This window comes from Bos indicus x Bos taurus, chromosome 18 (assembly GCF_003369695.1).
Source record: "Bos indicus x Bos taurus breed Angus x Brahman F1 hybrid chromosome 18, Bos_hybrid_MaternalHap_v2.0, whole genome shotgun sequence".
NCBI lineage: Eukaryota > Metazoa > Chordata > Mammalia > Artiodactyla > Bovidae > Bos > Bos indicus x Bos taurus.
In genome coordinates, this window is record NC_040093.1 from 11592276 (window position 1) to 11604740 (window position 12465).

The window sequence follows — 12465 nt, forward strand, 5'->3', positions numbered from 1 at the left end:
ACTTATCTTTAGGTGTATCAGCATCTTTTAGTATTGCTCCCGGGATCACAAACATATCCTTACCTATTCGTTATTTATGGATTGTCACGTCACTTACAGCGCAGAAGCTCTGCCAACACACAGCCCTGCTAACCCTCTTCTCCCCATCATTTCATGCTGTAGTTGTCATACGGAGCATATCAACACCCCTTACAAATGCCCACAAGTATTAACTTTTTAAAAAATATGTACTTACTGGTCTGTGCCAGGTCTTAGCTGTGGCTTGCAGGATTTAGTTTTCTGACTAGGGCTCAAACCCAGGTCCCCCTGCAGGGACGTCCTTAGACATGTATTTTTTGCTTTAAACAGTCAGAAATAAAAGGAAAAAAATTTTTTCTCTATTTACGCCAGACTTGGGTGGGTGAGGCTGTTGCCTTATCTGTGCTATGGGTACAACAGTATCTACCCCCATAGTTGCTGTGAGGATTCAAGCAATTTAGCTGAAGTCTCATTATTTTGAAAGGTATCAAGTGGGTCGTGTGAGGACTTCAGCTGTTATTACACTCTTTGCCAACTAATACATAAACTTACATTTCCCTACCTGTGGAGGGCCAAGTAGGGGACACCTCAATAGATGGGACATTTATACTTTTCAATAAAATGCAAGAAACTGAAAAAAAGGGTCCGCAGTGGAAAGGGAAACCATGGACTGTAAGGCTGTGATGGGGCCAAAAGTTTACGATTTTTGGCCGCGCTGGGTCTTTGCTGCTGTGCACCAGCCTCCTCCAGCTGCAGCTCAGGGGCTCTGGAATTTGGGCTCAGCAGCTGTGGCGCTCCAGCATAGCCGCTCCGCAGCATGTAGGGTCTTCCTGGACCAGGGATCGAATGCAGGTCGCCTGCATTGGCAGGTGGATTCTTAACGTCTAAGACAAGGGAGGCTCTTTTCTGAGTAGCCACCTGTTCACTAGAATGTTCAACCACTGAGAACCTAAGTTTGGTTATTACGCACACCAGAGACAAGAGAAGTGGGGTATGGAGTGGAGAGGCCTGGCAGAACCATTTCATTTGCTAACTTCAGCACCTCCCCCACCAAACATACGCTACCTTCAGACAGGATCCTTCTTCCCAAGTGGGCTGCATGTCCCGAGGTGTTTGAACCCACAGGATAATCACCGTGGACTTCCTGGAGACTCAGGGAAATCTATTCTTAAGGTAACACCAACTTGTAATATGGAAAAATATGAAATCTGAAAGCAAGGCGAATTAAGCCTTTTTCTTGTCCAGGGCTGGAAGTTTTCAGCACCACCCTCCAGATTCCCAAGGGGTCATTTCGGGGTCACTCAAGTCTCTGCCATTACAGGTACAGGGGTGGAAAAGTTTGAAAAGTTGCAGAGAAGATTCTAAGACAGTTTTGTTTTTAATCCATCCAGACCCGTCTGCTCCCCCTTGTGACCGACGCCCCACATTGCAAAATAAAGGGTGTAATTAGCTCAGATTTTCCAAGACCCTGTGAAATTTTTGCAAGGAACCCCTGATTCAACACTCTAGGGCCCAGAAAAGGGCTGCTCCAGAAATAGAGCCTAGCCTCACCTCAGGAGGGGGCAGAGAGAACCAGGAGGGGGGAGAATTGAGTCCCTCCTCCCAGAGGAGATCCGTGCTTTTCTTTTCTCACTGACATCAACAGGGCTGAAACAGAGAAGCTGATTTATTCATTCTAACCAGCCAATTTACATATGGGGAGAAAGCCAAGTGTGGGTGAGGAACGCATTCCAGGTGGACACACGCTCGGGCCGCTGAGTAAAGATACATTTGGCACTCCAGCGACCGCTCTGACCCGTCCAGCTGTGGGACTTGGGGCATTTTACTTCGGTCTCACTTAACTGCTATGAGATCACTGCTCACTTTTACTCCTTTCCCACTATTATTACATTACAATTGCTGTCACTGCGAACAGCCACTACTTAACGGAATTATTTGACAACAAGACTCAAGCTTCTATGTGCTTTAGAATACGAGCATGCTAACTTTTGCTGCATTGCTCAGGAAAACAGTGGCAGGAATGGTGACAGAGGGGAGGGCCTCGGTGTTGTGTTCAAGCATCCAGGGATACATCTTCAGGTTTAAACAGGCCATTGCTCCCTGTCAGAGGAAGAAGTTTCTCACATGGAAGAAAAACAAATCTTAAAGCAAATAACTTTATTTCTATCATTCCTTTTTGAAGAACCAAAGAAATATAGAAAATATAAAAAACACACGAACAGCTGCGATTCAGGGGGGTAACAAGAAGGACCAACACAGCCCTTCAATGCGACAGCCTGCAGCACGACTGCCTTCACCTGTGAGGGGCTCTGCAGGAAGACAGGCCGGCTCCCCCGTCCCACCTCAAAGCCAAAGAGTCAGGCTGGCTTCCCAAGGGTGGGACCCAGGAATCTGCCTTTTTAAACAAGCTTTCCCATTAATATTCCACTGGCAAGGCCTCACCCTAATACCCAAGAGAATTTGGTAATACTTCCTCTCTTTCAAAATCCAGGCTGGAACTCAACTAATCCTAAACTAAAACTCAAGAACAGCACACCAGATGGCACCTGTTGTTTCGCAGAGCTTCAACCTTTGGTGGAGATACACTCCGCCCGCCATGTTTTTGGCTCTCTTAAGGGCACCTGTCTACACTTGGAACTGTGGTTCTGACGTGTGGTTTCACGGCCCAGGGCATTATTCCCCACCTGAAGTCACGCTCCTCGCTGTGTGACATCAGGTGGGGACTGAGGACAAGAAGGTGGCGAGAGGCTCCTAGGCAACCAAGTGTGCTGGTTCCTGGCTGGGGACTTCCAGGAACTGGCCGCGCAGGCGAGCTGGGAGGCCTGGGGCGAGGAGGAGACTGTCAGGACCCAGGCCCCTGTGCAGCCACTAGTGCTGCGCAGCCTCGTGCCTCACAGGAAATGGTTGGTACTGGTTCAGTGACTTGGTTTTTCCCTCGCCTGGAGAGGCCTTCATGGGGGAGGGGAGGGGATCGATCGCACAAGGGCGCCGTGCGGTCAGCATCTCTGGGGCCGCAGAGTCTTGGGTTCAGTTGGGGCCCAGGCACTCCACAATCCCGTTCCCCTTCATGCCATCGAAGAAGAAGAAGTTGTTGTGAGGGGGGTCCCTCTGAGACAGGGCCTGCGGAGGGAAATAAGAAGGTTCAGCTCAAGTGCTTAAAAGGGGATACGAGGGAGAAAAGAGAATAGACCCCTGAACCGAGACCTTCCCAAAGCAACGTGGAGAGTGGTTCTCGAAAGAGGCCGACTTTGCTCCCCAGGGGCTGTTTGGCCAGGTCAGAAAACAGTTCTGACTGTGACTCTCCTGTCCCTGCACTCTGTCCCCTACCAGCTGTGTGCCCTTGAGCAGACCATTTAGCCTCTCAGACCTTTACGTTCCCCGCGTAAAATGAAAACAACAACTGTTTTATCCTGGGGATTAAGAGAGATGCTTTACCTCCAATATCTAAAACAATGCTTAACTCAGAGAAGCACCAATGGCAAATGGCCGTAATAATTACTTATGAACATTCCACTGAGAAAGGCAGTGAATGATCATTCTGACCCATCTGGGAGCACAGCCTCTGTCACCTGGGGGGACACACACCGACACTCCCAGGGGAAGGCAGTGCTGCTGGCCCTCCACGGGACACACCAGGGTGGGCATCCAGAGGGCCTGGGAGATTCTAGTCGGCCATGGAAATGGTCATCATTTCATCGGGTTAACAGGTCAGAGCACTTTTAAGAGATGGAGTGACAGTCCCTGGGATTACATGCTGGACCACGAGTGACCTGTGTGGACCAGGGCAAGGTCCAGAGGTGACAGTGAGTTTTCTAAGACATTCTCAACCCAAGAAGGGTTACTGTTTAAAGAGGAGAACATCACCCACGCAAACTGCAACCTGCCAAGGTGCCCGGGAGCTCCATGCAGTCAGTCACTCCTCAGGCAGGCCTGCCTTTACAAAGCTGGGCCCTGAACCTCTCCTCCTTGAACTAAGCGCCAATTCCAGTCCTCGTCTGTAAAATGGAGATGATTATACCTATTCCAAGTGCTTACTCTGGAACAAACTGTTCTTCTGGAGAGGAGGTGTTGACCTGGTGTCAGAGGGTGGCTCTCTGAGCTTGCAGAGGAAAACCCAAACAAACGGCCTCAGCCTATTAGGGTTCCTGGTGAGTATGAAACGCGATCCAGCTTGTAACATGCCGGCCACAGAGTAGATTCTCAATAAATGGGAGCTGCTACTGCTCGAACAGGAGGTCCTTTCCCAATATCTGAGGCCCCCAGGCACTCAGCCAGGTCGAAGGACACACAGGTGGATCCCATACGCAAGAACCCACGTTCCAGGAGATGGCACGACGCATTTTCACATGGAGCCTGGTAAGGCTGCTGCTGTCAACTCTCACCTCTAGTGCTGTAGGAGGGGAGACTGCCCACCAACAGTGAAAGGTAAAGAAGAATGATTAAACCCAAGGAAGGAGGATGAGACAGGACAGGACTAGAATGTGTGGTGTCTGGAAAGATACAAGGAAGGAGGGGAACAGACGATTCCCAGGGAACAGACTTGTACATCTGCCCCCATCTCCCAATGTTTACGTTTTACCGTGGTCAGAGGGCCCCACCAGGGAGAGGGCGGAGGTCTGCCGCCCTCAGATGGCAGGCCTTTACCGCCAGCTGGCTGGAGCTGGACCGGTGTTAAGTGAGGGGGAGTGGCAGGGACAAGACAGCAGGGCATGGGGTGAACGCGGGGCCAGGGGGAACGTACTTCCGAAGGGGGAGGGGAGATTCCAAACACGCCTGCAGCCAGGAACGCAGAATGCTCTGGCCATGGGACAGACAGGAACAAGATGCGGGCCACAGCTGTGCCCGGCGGCAGGAGGAGGGGCGCCCGGAGGCGGGACTGGGGCGCAGGCGCCGCGTGCCCCTGCACACAGCGGGGCAAGACCGCCTGCCCAGCCCACCACCTCCATCCCATGCAAGAAAGTCAGGAAGCAGCATCTCAGCGGGATGCGTGGAGGTGAGGCTGAGGGCACCCAAGACCTGCTGGCCAAGGGCTGAAGAGCATGGGCCCAGGAGCCGGACGGCATGAGCTTGAATCCCGGCCTCACCGCTGCTCTGCATCTCAGTGCAGGGATCGCAGCAGCTCCTACCTCATGCGCTGTTGTGAGGATCAAATGAGTCTATCAAGTTGAGAACAAGGAGTCCAAGCAGTGGGTGCAGAATGGGCTTTCAACAAATGCTATCTAGCGACTTCCCTGATGGTCTAGTGGTGGGGAGTCGACCTGCCAATGCACGGAACACGTGTTCGATCCCAGGTCTGGGACGATTCCACGCACCAAGGGACAGACAATTAAGCCCGTGTACCACAACTAGGGAACCCACATGTCCTCGAGAAGCCACCACAATGAGCAGTCCATGCCCCACAACTGGAGAGTAGTCCTGACTCTCTGCAACCAGAGAAAGCCCTCTGGCAGCAACAAGGACCCAGCAGAGTCAAAAAAAGAAAGTCCTAGAGAAAACTATGTTTAAAATAAATAAGTGTTATCTATTCTCTCATCATCGTAGGATACAAAAACATACTAGGTTCCCACTCTCCCCTTGCTGTTCCATCACTGTACTCTTTCCTGCCAAGTCTCTCCACAGGCAGTCTCAGAGTCCTTCTCAACACAGTCCTCCCGCAGCCACCACCAGCTCCCCAGGCCGGGGGCCCAAGCCGAACCCTGCCAGCAGCCTGGGCAGGCAGAAGCGGGGTGAGGCCGCACACAGCAGCGCATGCCTCTCCTCTCCTCCCACTGTGCCTCCCACTGCCTACGCCACAGAGTGAGACTCAGAAAGAATCTGATCCAGAGAATGATCAGGGAAGAAAAGAGAGGGAAAAAGCCTTAAGAAGATGGTGCGACCATGAGATTGCATCAACTGTTTTTGAAGCAAGTGTGCAAACCAAGACAAAGCAGGGGAAGTTGGTCCACTGTTCCAAGCCCACTTCGGTGGTTAAGATGTGCACAAGGCAAATTCATCACTTTAGGAAAATATCAAAGTCCCCCAAGAAAGGAACACATACTGGGGGGTATGCTACAGTTCTGATAACCCAAATGCTCCAGAAGAGACTTCAAAGTGCCGTGCCAGGTACTAAACACATGACCCTGTGTGAAAGCTCCCCTTTTGAGAGGGAGAAGGACATCTGCCTAACGTGGGTACAGGGCATGCTGGGCAGAGCCTTGTGGGCTCTGGGCACAGGGCTTGAGTTCCTCTGGTGCTGACACCCCTGCTCTACACTCGCCCACGGGGTGCGAAGTAACGAGAGGGAACTCTGACGCCATGGCATGAGCGGAGGGAAACTGGAGCAGACAGGAGCAGTACAGGCTGTGGAGGCCCTTCTTTGGGCCTCAGTGTCCACCCCTTAAGTGTGAATCAGGACAGTGCCCACTTTACAGAGCTGTGAGCAGAATCTGTGGCAAATGTCACAACACCAGATAGCTGGGTGGTATAGTTAGGGGACGGCAGACAGCCCCGTGGGCTCTGTGTCCAGTTCTGGGCTTATCAGCACGAAGTAGGCACTCCCAAGGCCATTTGCTGAAGGCCCCACGTGAATGGGCTGGAGAGAAGGGGATGAAGTGGAAAAAGGGAGGGAGAAAGGGAACAGGGAGGTCAGGAGACAAGGATGACTGGGTCTGAGAAACCAGGCAGCTCTCTAAGACAGCTCTGGGTTCTCTGTCGGCACATCCAAGGTCCTAGTGCGGAGGGCCAATGATCTTCCATGCCACAGGGACTTTTTACCTTCACAATTTCCTGGGCCAGGATCCCTCCAACCACTGCACACACTGGGGCCATCTCAGAGAAGCAGTACCTAAAAGAGAAGACATGTGAAACAGAGCTCTGAGCAACAGGAAGGCTGGTGTGGACATCTGGGAGAGGTCAGTGGTGGGTTTGCCTGAATGAAAACATCTCCCACCAGGAGGAGTCAATTCAGACAGCAATGCTAATACTGGTATCTAGGTGTGAAAAGTAAATCTGATCCAGGTTAGTAGGTGGCGAGAAAGACATCTGAACCTTGGCAGGCAAGAACTGTTTCACAACTTCTTTTTTTTTTGAAGTTAAAGGATAAGACTATATCTGTGCATCCTAAAAATAAAGCCCTACAAATACCAGATGTTTTGGTGCCCCGGTCACATTCTCGCAATTCTCTTCTGTCCCACAATGGGCAGTGGGTTCAATATGCTAGTCCCAGACAAATGTCCGGAGCAGGCCTGTGTTAACATGCAGACAGCTTGGCAAAGTCGGGGTCTGAAATTAAAGCACGGGAGGAAAGAAAAGTCTTCACTACCCACATAGATACCAACCCTTCTGGGCCAAGAGGGGGAACCCAGAGGACAAATTTTAGCTAATACTGTCACCTGCCCCTCCCAATCATCCATCCCAGACAGTCAAACGCTGTCTCCCACCACCTCCCTCCAGGAAGCCTGCCTCGCCAGCTCCCACTCCTGAACACAAAGGGGTTTCTAGAATGAGCAGATTGAGGTGCAGGCAAGTTAAACGGAAAACTTCTCTCTGGAGCCCTACTGAGAGAACACTTCCAGTCTTCTTGCTTTGGTACACACCCTTCCAGACATTTTTAAAAGGGCACATATCTAAAAAAAAAAAAAAAAAGGGCACATATCTAAATATATATAATTGAAAACCCAGGTCACAGCAACTACTATTCACTGTGCCCCATGACCTACGGAGGGATATTTAAGCTGGTGGACTCTGTGGTCATACACCTTGGTAGAGCCGTCCAAACAGCTCCTTATGGCAAATTCCTAAATATAGAATTGCTGAGTCCTGATGCTCTCCAGAAAGGCTCGATCCATTCAACTCCCACTAACTAGGCTCGGGGTGACCATCTCCTTACCCCCTGGCTGGGACCAGCACCCCTATCTGTTAATCTACGGAGGCAACTTTTCCTCTTGCATACCAAGGTCCTCTGAGGAACTATAAAACCTAACAGAGAAAACTATAGCCAGGAGAAACTAGTCGCCATAATTCTACTCCTCAAAGATAGTCAATTTTTTCCTTTAAAAAAATTCTCCTTTATTCTATGTGATCCTACTATAAAAATTTAATGTTCTACTTTTTTTCTCTTAAAAGAATATAATCTTAAAAAATAAAGAGTATCATCTCAACAAAATGCCAGTAAATCAAAACAGCAACATACACATGATCACTTCAACTGACACAGAAAAAGCATGGGACAAAACACAGCACCCTTTCGTGATAAACACACTCAACAACTGGGAACAGAAGGAAATTTCTTCAAACTGATAAAGGACATCTACAAAAATCCACAGCTAATATCACACTTAACGGCAAAACACTGAAATATCAGGAACAAAACAAGGATGTCTGCTATCACCACTTCTATTCAACACTGTCCTGGAGGTTCCAGCCAGGGCATTTAAGGAAGGTAGGAAAGAGGCACAAGGGGCATCCAGACCGGAAAGAAAGAAGTGATATGTCTTCACAGATGACATGATCTGGTACACAGACAGTACTAAGGAAACCACAGAGAAATTATCTGAACTACTGAATTATTTGAATCAAGGCTGCAGAATACAAGATTAACATACAAAAAAAAAAAAAAAAAACACCAATCTATTTCTATACATCAGCAACGAACACCCTCGAGATGAAATGAAGAATTCCATTTACAACAGCATCCAAAAGAATAAAATATTTCGGAATAAATTTAACAACAGATGTTTAAGACTTACTCTATGAAGACTACTGTTGAAAGAAATAAAAGACTTAAATAAATGGAAAGATATTCCCATGTTCATGGATCAGAAAACTTAACTTTGTTAAGACAGCAATACTTTCCAAATTATTCTATACATTTGACATAATTCCTCTCAAAATTCCAGCTAACCTTTTTTGTAGAAATGGGAAAATCCACCCTAAAATTCTGCATGAGACCCAGAATAGTCAAATAATCTTGGAAAAGAAGAGCTAACGTTGGAGAACCCACATCCCAATTTCAAACTTCCTACTACAAAGCTCCAGTAATCAAGACAGTGTAGTACGGCACAGGACAAATTCAGTGATTTTCCCCCCTCTCTGGTTCATGGAATGAGTAATTTTAAATTTCTTTTAAAATTATTTTAAAAACAAAAAAATTTTGACCACACCACCCAGCATGTATCCCACATGTGTTTCCTGACCAGGCACTGACCCTGCACCCCCAGAAGTGGTGAAGTGCAGAATCTTAATCACTGAACCACCAGGGAAGTCCCTATTTTAAAAATTTTTTATACAGTTTTAAAGGTCATTTTCCATTTACAGTTATTAAAAATACTGGCTAATATTCCGTGTGTTACACAGTGCATCCTCGAGCCTATGTTATATCCCACCCTCTGTGCCTCCCACCTCCCCTCATCTCCATCTTTGGATTCATTCCATACTATCTGTTTTTTTCCATAATATGTCTATTATCTCTGAAACTTAAGGACCAGTAAGTTCACCAAAGGACATATACTACATCCCAATTCCACTTAAACAAGATGCCCACAACGGTCAAATTCATCAAGAAAGAAAGAGGCTGCAAGGGGCTAGGGACACACAATGGGAAGTCAGTGTTCAGTGGGGACAGAGGTTCACTTTGGGATGAGGACCAAGTTCTGGAGACGGGTATCAGTGACAGGCGACAAGAGTGCGAATGGACTTCACGCCACTGATCTGTCCATTTAAGAACGGCTAAAGTGTTAGAATTTATGATGTGTGCATTTTACCATAATGCAAAAATTTAACAGCACAAGTTATATTACATATATACATTATGAATGTTTGTCATAGATGTTTATAACAGTGAAAAACTACAAATAACTGAAGTACCCACCAAGCAGGTAACGGTTAAATGAAAACCATTCAGTAGACAATGACACATGCGGCAGTACAAGCGAGGTTATGGGTCTTTACTTGTGACACAAACAGATCCATGAGATGCTGGAAAAGGAAGGCTGTGGTATGAAAAGTGTGATCATTTTGGTATTTAAAAAGAGAAGACACATGAGTAAATACACACACAGATGTCTGAGAGGCTAAACCCCCAAATTAAACCCCAAGCCAGCACTGGTGACTTCTCACTGGGAGGAGCTATGGGAGATCCTTTTCTTCCCTTTTCTATTTTTTGGCAATGGGCATCTGTTACCTTCATAATCAGAAAAGCAACTGAGCTCTCTGAAGAGAATAAATAACATGAAGGACGGCACAAGCAGATCACAGACAGATGAGGGAAATGGAGACTTGGGCACAGCTTTCCCTCCTCAAGTGAGCGCACCCTGCTTGGAGCTGGCAGTGGGCAATTTGTGCAGGCAGCTCAGCTGCCAGACGGCAGCTCGATTCCCCGCCACATCCCCAGCGCATCTCCCCCAGCCTTATCTGCACTGGCCATGGCCGGCTGTTAAGAGGCCATCAAACACCTCTCACTTAAAGGGCAATAGAGAGGGAGTGCCTGAGCACGGGAGGGCATAGACATGAGGGCATAGACACGGGAGAGCTGTTTCTGCAAAGAGGACTGGGAGGGTGGGGGGAATACAACACTCTGTGGAGAGGAAACCAGCCAGCAGCGAGACAGGCTGTGAGCAGTGAGGCTGTGGCTCTCTCCTTCTGGGAAGTGGGGGCTCTGCCACTGGCTGGTGATGCCTAAGCAGGCCATTCATCACTCTCAATGCCCAAATCGGTCACTCGGCTGCACACTCATGGCCTGGCACTGGCACTAGGTGTGCTCACTGGCCCGGATGGGACTACTGAAGCCGGACACCTGTGGGAACCTGTTCTCCGTGGGCCGTCCCCCGGGACAGGGACCCCATCCCAGGCGGTGGTGTCATTAGCCCCTGAACTCCCTCCCGCTGCCAACTTACAAGAGTGCCTGGTATCCAGGTGCCTCTTTCTGGCTGAGGGCTCAGCAGGCGATTCCAAGCCCCACTGCTGGTCTTAAACTGGCTGAGGCTTGTCAGTGTCTAAGTGAGGTCCCCAGACATGAGTACACAAGGAAAAGACTAGGGAAGGGTGGGACCACCATTCACTTTCTTGCTGAATAGGAACCAAGGTACTAGGCTGTCCCCAGGGATCAGTGGTGTGGGCAAATCTTGGTCAGCTACTTACTAAAACCTTGGACACGTGACTGTATCTTTCGGAGCCTCAGTTAACTCACAGGGAAATAATAATACACCCTTTAAGGACTTTAACAACCATATGGCTGCACTGGTAAAGCACTGAAAGCCTTCACTACACCGTGCTTCCATTATTATCTGTGTAACCTCAGGCTAGTGACTGGACTTCTCTGAGCTCTAACTCAGCTTCCCCTCTCCTATAAAATGGGGTCTTGTCAAGACAGGGTACATACACAAAGCAGCTACCACAGTGCCTGGTACTGTAATAGCTGCTCAGTAGATTCTAGCCATCATTATTGCAGCTACAAGCGGGGCACAGCAAGGCAGCTTACAGAGTCCCTCAAAGATGCGGAGAGAGAGTGGAAGTAAGCAGATGATCCCAAAACTGTCTGGGAGGGATTCCTAACTTAGTCTCCCTTTGGAGAGACCAACAAACCCAAAACCTGACTGTGTATAAGAACAAAGGACTGGTCCCTGAGGCTGAAAGCATCGCAGTGCCCAGGGGTGAAGATGCTGGGAACAAGGATGCCATTGCAGCCGAGGGTATAAACTGATGGGTCATCAGCGGAGGGCAAGGGCAGTATCTACCAAATGATAAACCCATCCTTCTGACCCGCCACTCCCTTGACCCTGCAGTTATATCTGAACACATACAAGGTCACCTCCATTTTTCATATACTGTTGTTATACCAACAGAGGGGCGGAGGGCTGCGGGGTGGGTGTGGGTGTGGGTGTGTGTGTGGCAGAATGTGGCAAAGGAGGCTCTCTCCTCAGGGCTTTTCAGTCTTAGTAAAGCATCTCTCCAAATTAGGGCAAATGCTAAACACAGACATTTATCAATCTAAACTCAACTGTGATAAATAGTCAGACCAACCTGACAAAGTCTTCAGGAAGCAGATCAGGATTGACACCCAGGGCGTCAAGCACATCATTCCGTATCTGGAGCAACAACTCAGAATCTTCCCCAAAGGTATCAGAACTAGGATCTCTTCCTTTATCTGTGCGAAACTTCAGGAGCACTGGGAAAGGAAGAAGCCAGGTTAAAAAAGCAAGTCTTTTCACAACTGAAAAGAAAATGATGTGATCAAAAAAGGTCTTAATTTCCAAAACATACAAAGAGCTCATAGAACTCAAATGGGCAGAAGACCTGAATGAACATCTCTCCAAAGAAGACATACATGTGGCTGACAGGCTCATGAAAAGACGCTCAATGTCACTAACCAACAGAGAAATGCAAATCAAAACTACAAAGAGGTAGGTACCACCCCACACTGGTCAGAATGGCCCTCAATTAAAAAAAAAAATCCGCAAATAATAAATGCTG

The 12465-nt window shown here is 48.5% G+C and overlaps 1 protein-coding gene across 4 annotated transcripts in view; it reads right to left on the reverse strand.

Moving 5' to 3' along the window:
* Window positions 1-2160: 2160 nt before the first annotated feature.
* SAE1 (SUMO1 activating enzyme subunit 1) overlaps window positions 2161-12465 on the reverse strand; it is a 62269-nt gene continuing 51964 nt past the window's right edge. For 3 of the 4 annotated variants that reach the window (XM_027515359.1, XM_027515360.1, XM_027515358.1), the window contains 3 exons: window positions 12016-12160; window positions 6772-6841; window positions 2161-3138 (listed from right to left, as the gene is read on the reverse strand). In XM_027515359.1, the coding sequence (XP_027371160.1) occupies window positions 3046-3138; window positions 6772-6841; window positions 12016-12160 (308 nt within the window). In that variant the 3' untranslated portion in view covers window positions 2161-3045. The remainder of the gene's footprint in view (window positions 3139-6771; window positions 6842-12015; window positions 12161-12465) is intronic. The other variant, XM_027515362.1, reaches the window with a different exon arrangement.